At 45.0% G+C, this 12377-nt stretch overlaps 1 protein-coding gene across 5 annotated transcripts in view; it reads left to right on the top strand.

Moving 5' to 3' along the window:
• The window catches only part of ADAMTSL3 (ADAMTS like 3), a 387010-nt gene that overhangs the window by 298631 nt on the left and 76002 nt on the right, over positions 1-12377 (top strand). For 3 of the 5 annotated variants that reach the window (XM_069558966.1, XM_069558965.1, XM_069558969.1), the window contains exon 21: positions 10510-11581. In XM_069558966.1, the coding sequence (XP_069415067.1) occupies positions 10510-11581 (1072 nt within the window). The remainder of the gene's footprint in view (positions 1-10509; positions 11582-12377) is intronic. The other 2 variants (XM_069558968.1, XM_069558967.1) reach the window with 1 other exon arrangement.

Raw genomic sequence — 12377 nt, forward strand, 5'->3', positions numbered from 1 at the left:
TATACAGCTCACCATAATGCAGATTCAGTGGGAGCCCAGAGCTTGTTTTCCTGCAGCTAGATGGTCCCATCTGGGGGTGATGAGAGAGTGATGGGGAGCAGCCGAAGTACACCTGGAGCTTTGCTCACTCACCTGTGTGACCCAGTTCCTAACAGGCCAACAACTGGTACTGCTCTGTGGCCGGGTGTTGGGGACCCTGGGATAGGGTCCCTTTCCTGATTGTTTCTCACTGTCTTTAAGTATTCACATAAAAAGAAACACTAACTGCCTCAGGTACCCTCCTGAACTTATGGTAAGAAAAAAATCAGAAGGTAGCTATTATTTTTAATGCTTCTTAGGAAAAGAAATATAGGTATACACACACACACACACACACACACACACACACACACACACACACACTACTAAGTTTACCAAAAACTTTCCTGAAGAAACTTACAAAACAAAGTAACAATAATGACTTTTTGTTTTAAGTCATAGCCTTATAGCATTTACTGAGCACTTACTCTGTGAACCTCCCTGCAGGCATTATTGAAAAAACAATGGCATCCTCTTCTCCCCACCACCAGGAATGAGCCAGGGATGAGCTTGGCACTCACATCCTCCCCCTGCTGCCTCGGCACCATATTCTCTCTGTCATCTTACAGCACGCACATGGCCCCCACCTTCAGATGCTTTGACCCGCAGGATCCTTTCTACCTTTCTCTAGGACCACTACAGGTCCATTCTTTCTTTCTGACATTTGCCAACATCCAGGACAAACTGCACCCATGACTTTCTCATACCCTAATGTCCCTAATCCCCAATGTGATCAATTTCCCTGACCACCATCACACCTTGGCATAGGGACACCATGGTGTTGGGGTATGGCTTATTAACAATGTTGTGATAGTTTCAAGTGGACAGCATAGGGACTCAGTCATACATATACATGTATCCATTCTCCCCCAAACTCCTGTCCCATCTAGGCCACTGCAGAACATTGAGCAGAGTTCCCTTGCTATACAGTAGGTTCTTGTTGGTTATCCACTTTAAATACAACAGAATGTACATGTCCATCACAAACACCCTAACTGCCCCCATCCTCATTCCTCATTCCTTGGTACTCAAATAGCTTTCTGCTCTTCCTCCTGCCCCCATCTCACCGTCTGCCTATTTAGTTAATGCTTCATTGTGACCTTCCTGCACGTTTTTGTCCCGAGACTTCCTGCTCTTGCATTAGAAACCACTCCTCTTGACTGGCATGTCATCATCATGCACTTAGCCAATGCTGTAGTCAGATCTCTGTGCCCTTCCTTAACCCACTGCCTCAGTGACCCTCACTCAACCCTGATGGGTGATCACCTCCTTTTAGGTGGTTTTTGTTGGCTTGTTTTTTTAGTTCCCTGACCTGAGCTACTGGGATTTGCTAAAGAAAATAATGTCCCCATCCTGATTAGACATACTTCATATTCATGCTATTTGATTTACCTGGGCAATAATATGTGGATTTTTTTCCCTGTTCCTAAGAATTCCCAAGAAATTCATCATATCAGTTATTTCCTAATCACTGTACTGACTACCAAGTTCTCATGTCTCCATGGATGAACTCACTTTTATTCCACTAAAAATGTCAAGGCTTGTGGCATAGCATAGTGACCTTCTAACTGTCCCCTCTCCTTCACATCACATCCACCTGCTTTGCTCACCATACTGGAAATATATGGTCTTCTTTTTAGGCCTGATCCCTCAGTGATGGAAGGGGTCTGAAGACAAGAAAAATCAAGGCTGACTATGCTGTGATCTTTATTCCATTTCAAGGCTCCATTTTTAGAAATGTGTCCTAATCAGTGCCTTGAGTTTAAGTGAAAACTATCCTCTTTGGAAGAGTGAGTCTTCTTGCTCTTCATTTTGACCCTTTGATGTGCAATGGGGTGAAGACTGGGGGGTGGGGGTGGACGAGATGTTTTGAGCGCTCCCTGGAGGCCAGTGGTGCACCATACAGTCCTTCCAGTTAGAAGCTCCTTCCTGCTTCTCCCCAGACCTTCCCTGCATTTTCCCACCTCCAACTTTTCCTCCCATAAATTCTTCCCTTCACTGTATCTAGTGACTGTCACTCTTCCCATTCTTGAAGGACCAGAACAAATCCTACCTTCCTCTATAATATTTCTCAATTTCTTTAATCTCCAAAAGGTATTATGACATTGTGGTTAAGCCAACTAGAGTCTAATCTCATTTCTTTCAGTATCTCATCATGTAACATTGATACAGACTCAATCTCTGTGAGGCTCATCACAGAGCCTTTTTCATCAATAAAATGGGAATGGTAATTATACCTACCCCATAGAATTGTTCTGAGAATTAATGCCTAGAAAGTGCTTAGAAGCAGTGCCAGGAATGTACTGTAGGCTCAAAAATATTAGTTATTTTTAATGTCATTACACCTTCCTTTAATTCCTGTCATGGCTTTAAGATGGGGTAAAATGTAACAGTAACTAATATTGTATCTTCTGGATCATTAGGATATGAGTTTATATGGGGTAGTTAGGCAATAGCTCTGGACATTTTTTTCATATATAGGCCCCCAAAGCATGTATAATGAGATGTACTCAAAGACATGTTTCTCAAATGTGTCAGGCTTAGATCAGCCTCAGATTGTTATTAAAAGTCTCAGATTGCTATTAAATGTCTACCTGTCTTGGCCGCTAATCAGGCATCTGAAGAAAGTAATGTTTGAGTTTAGTTTTTTTTTTTTTTTTTTTTCAGTGATGGCTCCTGGTTTAAGGGTTCCTGAATTTTGGTAAAAAATTCTTATTTTTAATCCAAGTATTGACATCAAAATGGTTGAGGGCAGGGAGGCACCCAGACATGTCCTGTATGATTGAAATGTCGAGAACAAACAAACAAATAAATAAACAAACAAACATGTTGTCAATCAGCCATGTCCAACTCTTTGTGACCCCATGGACTGTAGCCTACCAGGCTCCTCCGTCCATGGGATTTTTCCAGGCAAGAGTACTGGAGTGGATTGCCGTTTCCTTCTTCAGGGGATCTTCCCGACCCAGGATCGCACCCAGGTCTCCCGCATTGCAGGCAGACGCTTTACCCTCTAAGCCACCAGGGAAGCCCCAAAATGTCAAGAAAAATATGCCTTATCCCCTTCCCAGATTAAGTTGAATCCTCTCACTTCTCTGCAGCTCCTGGTGGTCCTCCTTGTACCAGCCTGTTCAGCTCTCAGACTCTCATCTTCCCTTCTTCTGCTCTTCCTCTAAGCCTTCTCAGCTTCCAGGAACACCCAGCCCTGCCTGCCTGACAGAGCTGCAGCCCTTGGAAACCCAGCCAGCCATTAGGCTGCCTCACCAGCACCTTTCTTGGGCTGGTTGTTACCTCCTGCAGCATCCAACAGCATACATTTATTTTATCTTTTGCTTGTCATTTGTTTGTTATTCATTCAATAAACAGTAAGAGTTTACTATGTACCAGGCACTATGCAGTGCCCTAAGGACAGAGATGATCTCTCTGCCTGGGCATATATTGTTTTCAGTGTCAGATGGCAGTATTTCATTATCAGTTCTTTCAACAATCATTCTTCAGATGCTGCTGCGTTTTAGATGTTATGATACAAAATGAAAAGAATCCATTGTCTGGTCTCTAAGAACTCATAATCCAGTAGGAGAGAGACATACATAAAGAAGAATAAAGTGCCAGTGATGTCATAATGGGATGTAGAAGTGCTCGATCCCTCTAGGGGATGTGAAGGAGAGCTTCATAAAGGAGGAAGCTTTGAGCGGAATTCTGAAAGATGTGTCCCATCATTAGACCCACATGGGATACAGGACAGTCTGAGAAAAAAGAGAGCAGTGTCGACAGAGGTGAGGGATGTCAAATGGAGTGGGGCATTTCTGGAAACTGCACACAAACCATTACCCTGTGACCTTTTTTTCCCCTTTAATATGCTGTGGGCTGTAGAACAGGGACTTGGGAATGACCAGCATGATGTCTTCATGGCCTCATCCCAGGAGTACTAGTGCCTCTTTCTGAACAGGGAAATGACTTAAGATTGGATATCGTCTTTGAATATCAGGTGCTGGGGCTTAGGGCATGAAAAATAGTCAACCTCCCTTCTCATCCCCTGCCACAAGCAAATATCCCTTTATTTATCAGAGTTCTTATCCTGCCCCTTCCCCAAGAGCTACCAATACCCTCTTGTTTTAGAAGCCTCATGCGCACAAATTTCAAGACTCAGAAGGTTCTACTGCTTTTTCTTTTTAAGAAAGAATTAAAAATGCACTCTTGCTGTGCCCCACTTCCTCCCTTATAACTCCTGCTTGTTTTTGTGTGAATCCCTGATCCCCAGATGAAATGGATAATACTGTGTGTAGACCGCTGCATAACTGTCATGATGCAGACTCCAGGTTGTTCTGTATAAAATGCAAAACAAATGTTTTTATTGACAAAAAAAAGTCAGTAGAATTAGAACAGAGGCTGAAAAATGGGTAATGGTGAAATAATGCTTGAGAAGTGGGCTGGAGAGCATTTTGAAACCCATGCTGAGGAGTTTAGATTTTATTAAAGAAGGAAATGACATAGTCAGATTTTATTTTGTTTTATTTACTTGGACGGCTATATAGATATATTTTTCAATTAATTTTTAATGGAGTATAGTTGTTTTACTATGTTGTGTTAGTTTCAGCTGTACAGAAAAGTGAATCAACCATTCATATACATATATACCCCTCTTTTTAAAATTTCCTTCCCGTTTGGGTCACCACAGAGTATCGACTAGAGTTCCCTGTGCTATACACACTAGGTTCTCATTAGTTATCTATTTTATATAAGGTAGTGTATGCATGTCAATTCCAATCTCCCAATTCATCCCAACCAACCGCTTCCCCCTTGGTGTCTGTACATTTGTTCTCTACCTTTGTGTCTATTTTTGCTTTACAAATAAGTTCATCTGCATCATTTTTCTAGATTCCACATATAAGTGATATTATATGATTTTTGTTTTTCTCTTTCTGGTTTACTTCACTCTGTATGAGTCTCTAGGTCCATCTCCATCTCTGCAAATGGCACAGTTTCATTCCTCTTTATGGCAGAGTAATATTCAACTGTATATATGTACCACATCTCCTTTATTCATTCCTGTGTTGATGGACATTTAAATTGCTTCCATGTCCTGGCTATTGTGAATAGTGGTGTACACATAGACATATTGGGAAAATATGAATATGCAAGTCTAGTCAAGGGGATGTGACAATATCTAGGTGAGAGAATATAAGGACAGACGTGGTGAGGATGAATTCCAACATTTCAGGTATCCCATCTAAGTATCCGTTGCCTGGCTAGAATTGGAAGCTCAGAGGAGAAGGGTATGTTTGTGTTTAACAAGCAACCCTGGGACCAAGTAGGTGGTGAGGAGGGAGAGGGAGCTGTTGTTTGTTACCTTTGCTGATTTCTGTGGTATAGATTCTCCCATTGTGTGGCTTCCTGCTACCAATGTGACATCACCACCTGCAGAGTTGGGAATGGACACTAACAATCCCATGGACCTGTGAGTCAATGAGAGGAAGGGCCAGCAGACCAGTGGACAGGGAGGAATGGAGGCGACTCCAGTTTCTGCCTTAAAGAATTGCAGGCTGGAATCTGAGGGCCAGGGCTCCAGGGAATAAGACAACTTAGAGGCTCCTTTGCAGCCAAAGCCCATCTGGGAGTAGCAGGAGTCATGTGCTGGTGAGACAAGTGTAAACACCCAGCACAGATGGCTTGGGGCAGAAACCTGGTGTGGCGCCAAGGCTCCGAGTCATGGCAGGGATACAACTGGAATCATGGCAGGACACGAGCATGTAAACAGCCTTGGGAACTGGGCAGGGAAGGCTGGCATAGAGGCCAGAAAGAGGACCTTCAGAAGGAAGAGCTTTTCCTTTTCTAGAAAAGCTGAACGATGTGGTGTTTCTCATGTCCAGTGCATGGGAGAGATGGAGGGATGGCTTGGTGTCCCCACACTGCCCACAGCCCCCCAGTAGGATGCCATGGGTTCCTGTCCACACCATCTCCTCAGACTTATTTGGTTCGGCAGTTTGGGGGCACATACAAATGCAGAAGGAGGCAGTCACCCCAAGCCAGATTCCTACCCAAGAACTGTGTCAGAGGATGCCAGGCTCCAGGCACTGCTCTGAAGGGACTGACAGGAGTCACAGAGGGAAACTGGCCCAAGTCCTAGCAGATCCTGGGTCCCAGAGCACTGCCCAGGCACACCTGGTCACTGAACTGCTCTATACCTGGTGTGAGAAGTGGCTAACCAGGCCTGGTTTGGAATGGATCTGCCTTCCAGCAGATGGGCATGCAGCCAGAGGAAGCAACTGGGCTACTCGTGTGGCTCACCCAGCCATGGGCCAGTCCTTTCCCAAGGCTAAACACCACCTGTCACCTGCAGACTCCCCAGCCTGCTTTTGAAGGCATCATGGCCCCATCTGTTAATACTTAAACCCCAAGCTTAGCTGGGGACATCTGGCTACCAGTTCTAAAGGTACTTAGAACCCATCTCTATGGTAACTAGAACCCATCTTCACACAGGATGCTGTGTGGGATCATACCAGCCTCAGATCATCTCCAGCCTGAACCCTGAGGTAGGCATATGCTTCCTTCCCCGTGTGGGCTTTGACCCCTTCCCAGTAAAAGCAGGAATATTCAAGCTATGGCCTCATCTGTAGCAGCCCTAAGAGAGTCTCTCTCCACCCCTCCCTCAGTTGCACAAGTTCAAAATTCTGACGTTGACCCAGCTTAAACTCTGATTTAAAGAGCAAATTTCAAAGCCATCCATGTTCACCATCTGTCTTTCCCATAATCCATCGTGGAGTATGGATTATAGGAAACAATGACCAGACAGGGTGTTAAACTGAATTCTTTTAAATAGTAATAAAAAGATGCCTGTATAGGTATCAGTATATATAAACACATGTATGCAGGTATTATGGCTAGGTATGTGTATACACATATATTACACACCCTGCATTGTGACAATAGGCCACTTTTAAATATTCATAAAAAGCAACCAGCTAATTAAAATTAGTGAGTGTTAGTCACTCAGTTGTGTCCAACTCTTTGTGACCCCATGGACTGTAGCCCGCCAGGGTCTTCTGTCCATGGGATTCTCAGGCAAGAATACTGGAGTGGTTTGCCATTCCCTTCTCCAGGGGATCCTCCTGACCCAGGGATCAAAACCAGGCTTTCTTCATTGCAGGCAGATTCTTTTCCCTCTGAGTTACCCATGCTAATAAAAAAGGAAATAAGCAAGACTAATATAGAGTTATGTCTTGAATTGTACATTTCCATCATATGCAGGCACAAATTTAGCTCTAAACTTGATAACATAAGCACTGTCTTGGAAAAGGCAACCTGGTCAATGACACAGTTCAGTGTTCATTGGGTAGGAAATGAATTAATTACTGAGAGGAAATACAAGGATTCCTGATGGTAAGACCACAAAGCATCCTCCTGCTTCCTCCTACAGAGGACACTGCATGTTGTAAAGATTTTGGCAGGGTTCTCACAGAAAACACAGTGGCTGTTTCTTATTTTCCCTTCCCTGTTCACCAGTAGCAGCCCATCAAATTATCTTTGAGTTAACCCAGTGAGACAGTCTGGTGTGGTGGTTCTCAGTCTTTGCTCTACATTTGAGTCTCCTGGGGAGGTTTTACAAATTTTGATGCCCAGGCTTCTGTTCCCCATAAGTCAGAATATCTGGAGAGTGGGACCCAGGGTAGTAAAATTAAAAAATAATAACAATTGGTGCTCCTAATTGACAGCAAAGTTTGAGAACCACTGCCTGTAGTCAGAGTTGATACTGAAACTCTACATACCAGTATGTCTGTGTTATTGTTGTTCAGTTGCTAAGTCCTGTCTGACTCTTTGTGAGCCTATACTATTTGGGAAAGTAGAGAAATACTTCCAGGTGGTTAGTCAATAGCCTTGGCCTGAACCCCAGGACTGTCTCCCAGCTGCTTGGACCCTTTTGCTGGGAGTAGTCCAACACACTGTCAGGAGAGGAGACACTTGGAGCAGCAGTGTTACAACAAGACCTGGTACAGGGCTACAGCCGCCATCTGTTACAATGGATCGAGCCCTTGTGCAGACTGCTATTATGAGTGGCATCTCTGGGACTTCCCTGGTGGTCTAGTGGCAATACCCCATGCTCCCAATGCAGGGGGCCTGGGTTCCATCCCTGGTCAGGGCACTAGATCCCACATACCACAACTGAAGATCCCACATACATCAACTAAGACCCAGTGCAGCCAAATAAATAAATGTTTAGTTGCCAAATCGTGTCTGACTCTTTGCAACCCAATGGACTGTAGCCCACCAGGCTCCTCTGTTCATGGGATTTCCCAGGCAAGAATACTGAAGTGGGTTGCCATATCCTTCTCCAGGGGATCTTTCCAACCCAAGGATCTCCTGCAAGGATCAACCCATGTCTCCTGCATTGCACGCAGATTCTTTACCGCTAGAGCCATCAGCGAAGCCCAGTGTTTGCAAGTGAATGTGTTAGTACCTTACTCATGTCCGATTCTTTGTGACCAAGGGGCTTGCTGAAAAAAAAAAAAAAAAAGATGGCATTTCTGCCTATAATAACAGGTGAACCACAAATTTAGCGGGAATTCTCCTCCTGCTTTTGGCCACTATTGAACAGCAGTAAGTTTAAAATTCTGTGTTGCCAACCTAAAAATAAATCTCTATGCCTTAACTGACTGAGGGGATCTTGATGTCCTCTGTGAAGAATCTCTATCCCAACAGTAAACATGTACACACGACAGGCCATCTGGCTCCACTTCAAGCTGATCCGAGGGGAGGGAGAGTTCACTGGCAGAACCTTGGACAAGGGGCCTGGCCTAGAAATGGCATCTCAGTGGAATTTGCTTGCAGACTTATTACGCCTGTCCCTGATTTAGAACACACTCTATTGTGGAAGTTATGCATCTACCCTGGTTGTTTTTCTGAACCTACTGCCATCCCCACACCCAAGCAGGCAGCAGCCAGACCCTAACGGGATCATGAACCACCCAAGAGAAATCAAGAGTTATTCCAACAAGTGCAATCTGGGTAGTGTCCAGGGCCTGAGAAGTCCGTCCTAAGTGGACTTCCCTCTGGTGATCTAACGATTAAGACTCCACACTTCAATTGCAGGGGGTGCAGGTTCGATCCCTGGTCAGGGAACTAAGATCCCACATGCTGTGCAGCAAGGCCAAAAAGTTTCAGAGACAAAAACAGAAATGGAGTCTCAATCTAGTTCTCCCAGCATACCCCTACCAGTGTTACAGCCGTAACCATTGGAAGAACCATAACTGGGGTCCTCTGAGGCTCTTAGGCCCCTGTCTCATGACCTTCATTCCACAGTGTCATTGATGTGAGTCCAGTCTCTCTTCTGTTACTCCCTGGTGCTTCCTGCCCTCTAGCCCATGTACCTACCTACATCTTCAAAGAGGAATCAGATTCCCACCCACATCACATCCCCCTACCTACTTACTTCAGTATCACCCCAGGATGCATTGAGACCTTCCTTCCTGTAAGTGAGAGGCAGTGCAGGGGTGGGGGTGGGGCAGCAGCGCAGGGGGAGTGGGGGAGGGAGGAGAGCTGCTTCTCTTGGGGGATGGGATCTGGCGAGCATCCTCTCTGGCCTCCACCCATTACCTGTGGCTGGTGCCCAGGACAAGGAAGAGTCAGCCCACCTGTGATCCCTCGCTGCTTGCCCCATTGATGCTGGCTGGACCCGCCTTTGTCAGCTGACAGTAATGTCTGAGATCTCATACATCCCACTACTGTGCCCTTGATAAAAATGCTCTGACTTCTCACATTCCTCCAGTGAAGGTGTTAATATCACCTGCATGTTATAGGTGAGAAAACTGAGGCTCAGAGCGAGTAGATCACTTATTCAGATGGTAGTGCTGAGATTCACTCTGACCATTCAGCTGGCTTCCAAGTGCCAGTTTGAGCTTTTCTTCTTCTTCCATCACTGGCTTCTTCAGGCCCGCATGCTAGTTTCACTGGCCTGCTTGGGTGATCTGCTGTGGTTCCCAGCTGCATCCTCCTTTTCAGATCCTTTGAATACATTCACTCACCTCCCCATGCTCACTGCCTCCTTCAGATTTTGGGTACCCTGGGCTGAGCCATATTAGATCCTCAAGAGCCTCCGAGATGGTGGAGGCCCCGCACATCAGACGTCCCCTTATTGATGGAAACATTTAACCATTTAACCTCATGCCTCCCCAAACCAAAAGCTCCTTTATAAAATAATTGACATGATTTCATGCAATTCATTCTTTGCTGCTAAAGTGAAATTTGTCCCCATTTATGGATATGTGTATATATATATGCATACATATATATCATAAATAACTATATATCTCATTTTTTTTAAGTTCTCAAATGTTTTAGAAGAGAAAAGAATTTGCTGATTTCTGTCAGCCTTGGAAGAGTATGGACAAATGTCATTATAAAGATATTTGTGTTTTGCTTTCTTTGTTTTTCCAACAGAAATGAAACCAGAGATGAAGGCCAGAGTCAGGGAGCAGGGTCCTCAGATCCTCGGTGTCCAGAGAGTCTACATCCAGACAAGGGAAGAGAAACGCATTAACCTGACCATCGGGAGCAGAGCATACCTGCTTCCCAACACATCTGTGATTATTAAGTGCCCAGTGCGACGATTCCAGAAATCTCGGATACAGTGGGAGAAGGACGGCCATTGTCTGCAGAACTCCAAGCGACTTGGCTTCACAAAGTCAGGCTCACTGAAGATTCACAGCCTTGCGGCCCTTGACATTGGTGAGTACCGGTGCATCGCAGGCCCCGCACAGGAGACTGTGGTGCTTAAGCTCATTGGCACCGACAACCGGCTCATTGCACCCCCAGCCCTTGGAGGGCACACCAGGGAATATCCTGGGATGGACAACAATGAGGCCAATAATTTGGGAGCCACATGGCATAAGATGAGGCTGATGTGGAACAACAAAAACGAGCTTTATCTGCACAATGGCCAAATTAACAATCAGTCTCTCTTGAGAGCTCTGTTGGGCCACTGCAGCCCTTCTGCAGGAAACGCCAACTCCTGGGAGTTTGAAAACAAGCAGTTTGAAGCAGCAGTTAAACAGGGAGCCTATAGCATGGAGACCGCCCAGTTTGATGAGTTGATCAGGAACATGAGCCAGCTCATGGAAACGGGGGAGATCAGCGATGATCTGGCATCCCAGGTGATATATCAGCTGGTGGCCGAGTTAACCAAGACGCAGCCTGCACATGCACACTGGAGGGGCATCCCTGGAGAGGCTCCTCCCATGGCTCAGCTAAGGGGGGAGACTGGAAGTGTGCCCCAAAGCTCGAACTCCAAAAACTCAGGCAAGCTGACATTCAAGCCAAAGGGACCTGTCCTCTTGAGGCAGAGCCAACCCACCTTGATTTCCTTTAATAAAACAGTAAATTCAAGGATTGGAAATACAGTCTACATTACAAGAAGGACGGAGGTCATCAACATACTGTGTGAGCTTGTCACCCGCAGTGAGGCCACCTATACGTGGACCAAGGATGGAGCACTGTTACAACCCTCAGAAAAGTAAGTACAATCAGAGTACAGTGTTTTCTCTGAGATACCTTCTAAATGGATCTTCCAGCTTTCCTTGAAATATTGTCAAATTCCTTCTCCTAAGAATGTGCTTCCAACAGGATCCTTTGGAAAAGAAACTCCAAAATGTTAGGGCATGACATTAACATATGCACTGGAATTCTAAAAATGAAATTGTACCATCACAGTCACGACCATGAAGGTGTAGTACAAAACTGGATACCATAAGATTAAATGTAAGCATCTACAGACTCTCTCTTTTCAGGTCACTTAATACTTAAAAATAAAATCAGGGACTTCCCTGATGGTCCAGTGGTTCAGACTCTGTGCTTCTAACACAGGGGGGCATAGGTTTGATCCCTGGACAGGGAACTTAATCCCACATGCTGCGTGGTGCAGCCAAAAAATTAAAAAAAATTATCCCTCCAAAAAAGTGAAATCAATCAAGCCATTGAAAAAACATACTTGCAGTTCTCTTAGAATGTGCAGGAACTGCAAGAATCTTCTATATCTGGGAGATGTGGTGTCTCGTTTGAACTCACACCAGCCCCATGAGTCTGGCAGGGCAGGAGTTGATACTTTCTCAATGAGATCACTGAGGAATAGACTCTCATGACTAATTCATGGCCAATCAGAACCAGGGACCACGTCTTCTGGACCCCGCCAGGGAGGTTAGATGGTCACACAAATAATAGCTTTGGTAGAAAGATTACCTGAAGTCATTTTCTAATATTAGGCAATGATTTATGTCACAAAATCCAAAAGTAAGATGATAAGGATCAAAGTT

Source organism: Ovis canadensis, chromosome 18 (assembly GCF_042477335.2).
Source record: "Ovis canadensis isolate MfBH-ARS-UI-01 breed Bighorn chromosome 18, ARS-UI_OviCan_v2, whole genome shotgun sequence".
In the NCBI taxonomy this organism is placed as follows: Eukaryota; Metazoa; Chordata; class Mammalia; order Artiodactyla; family Bovidae; genus Ovis; species Ovis canadensis.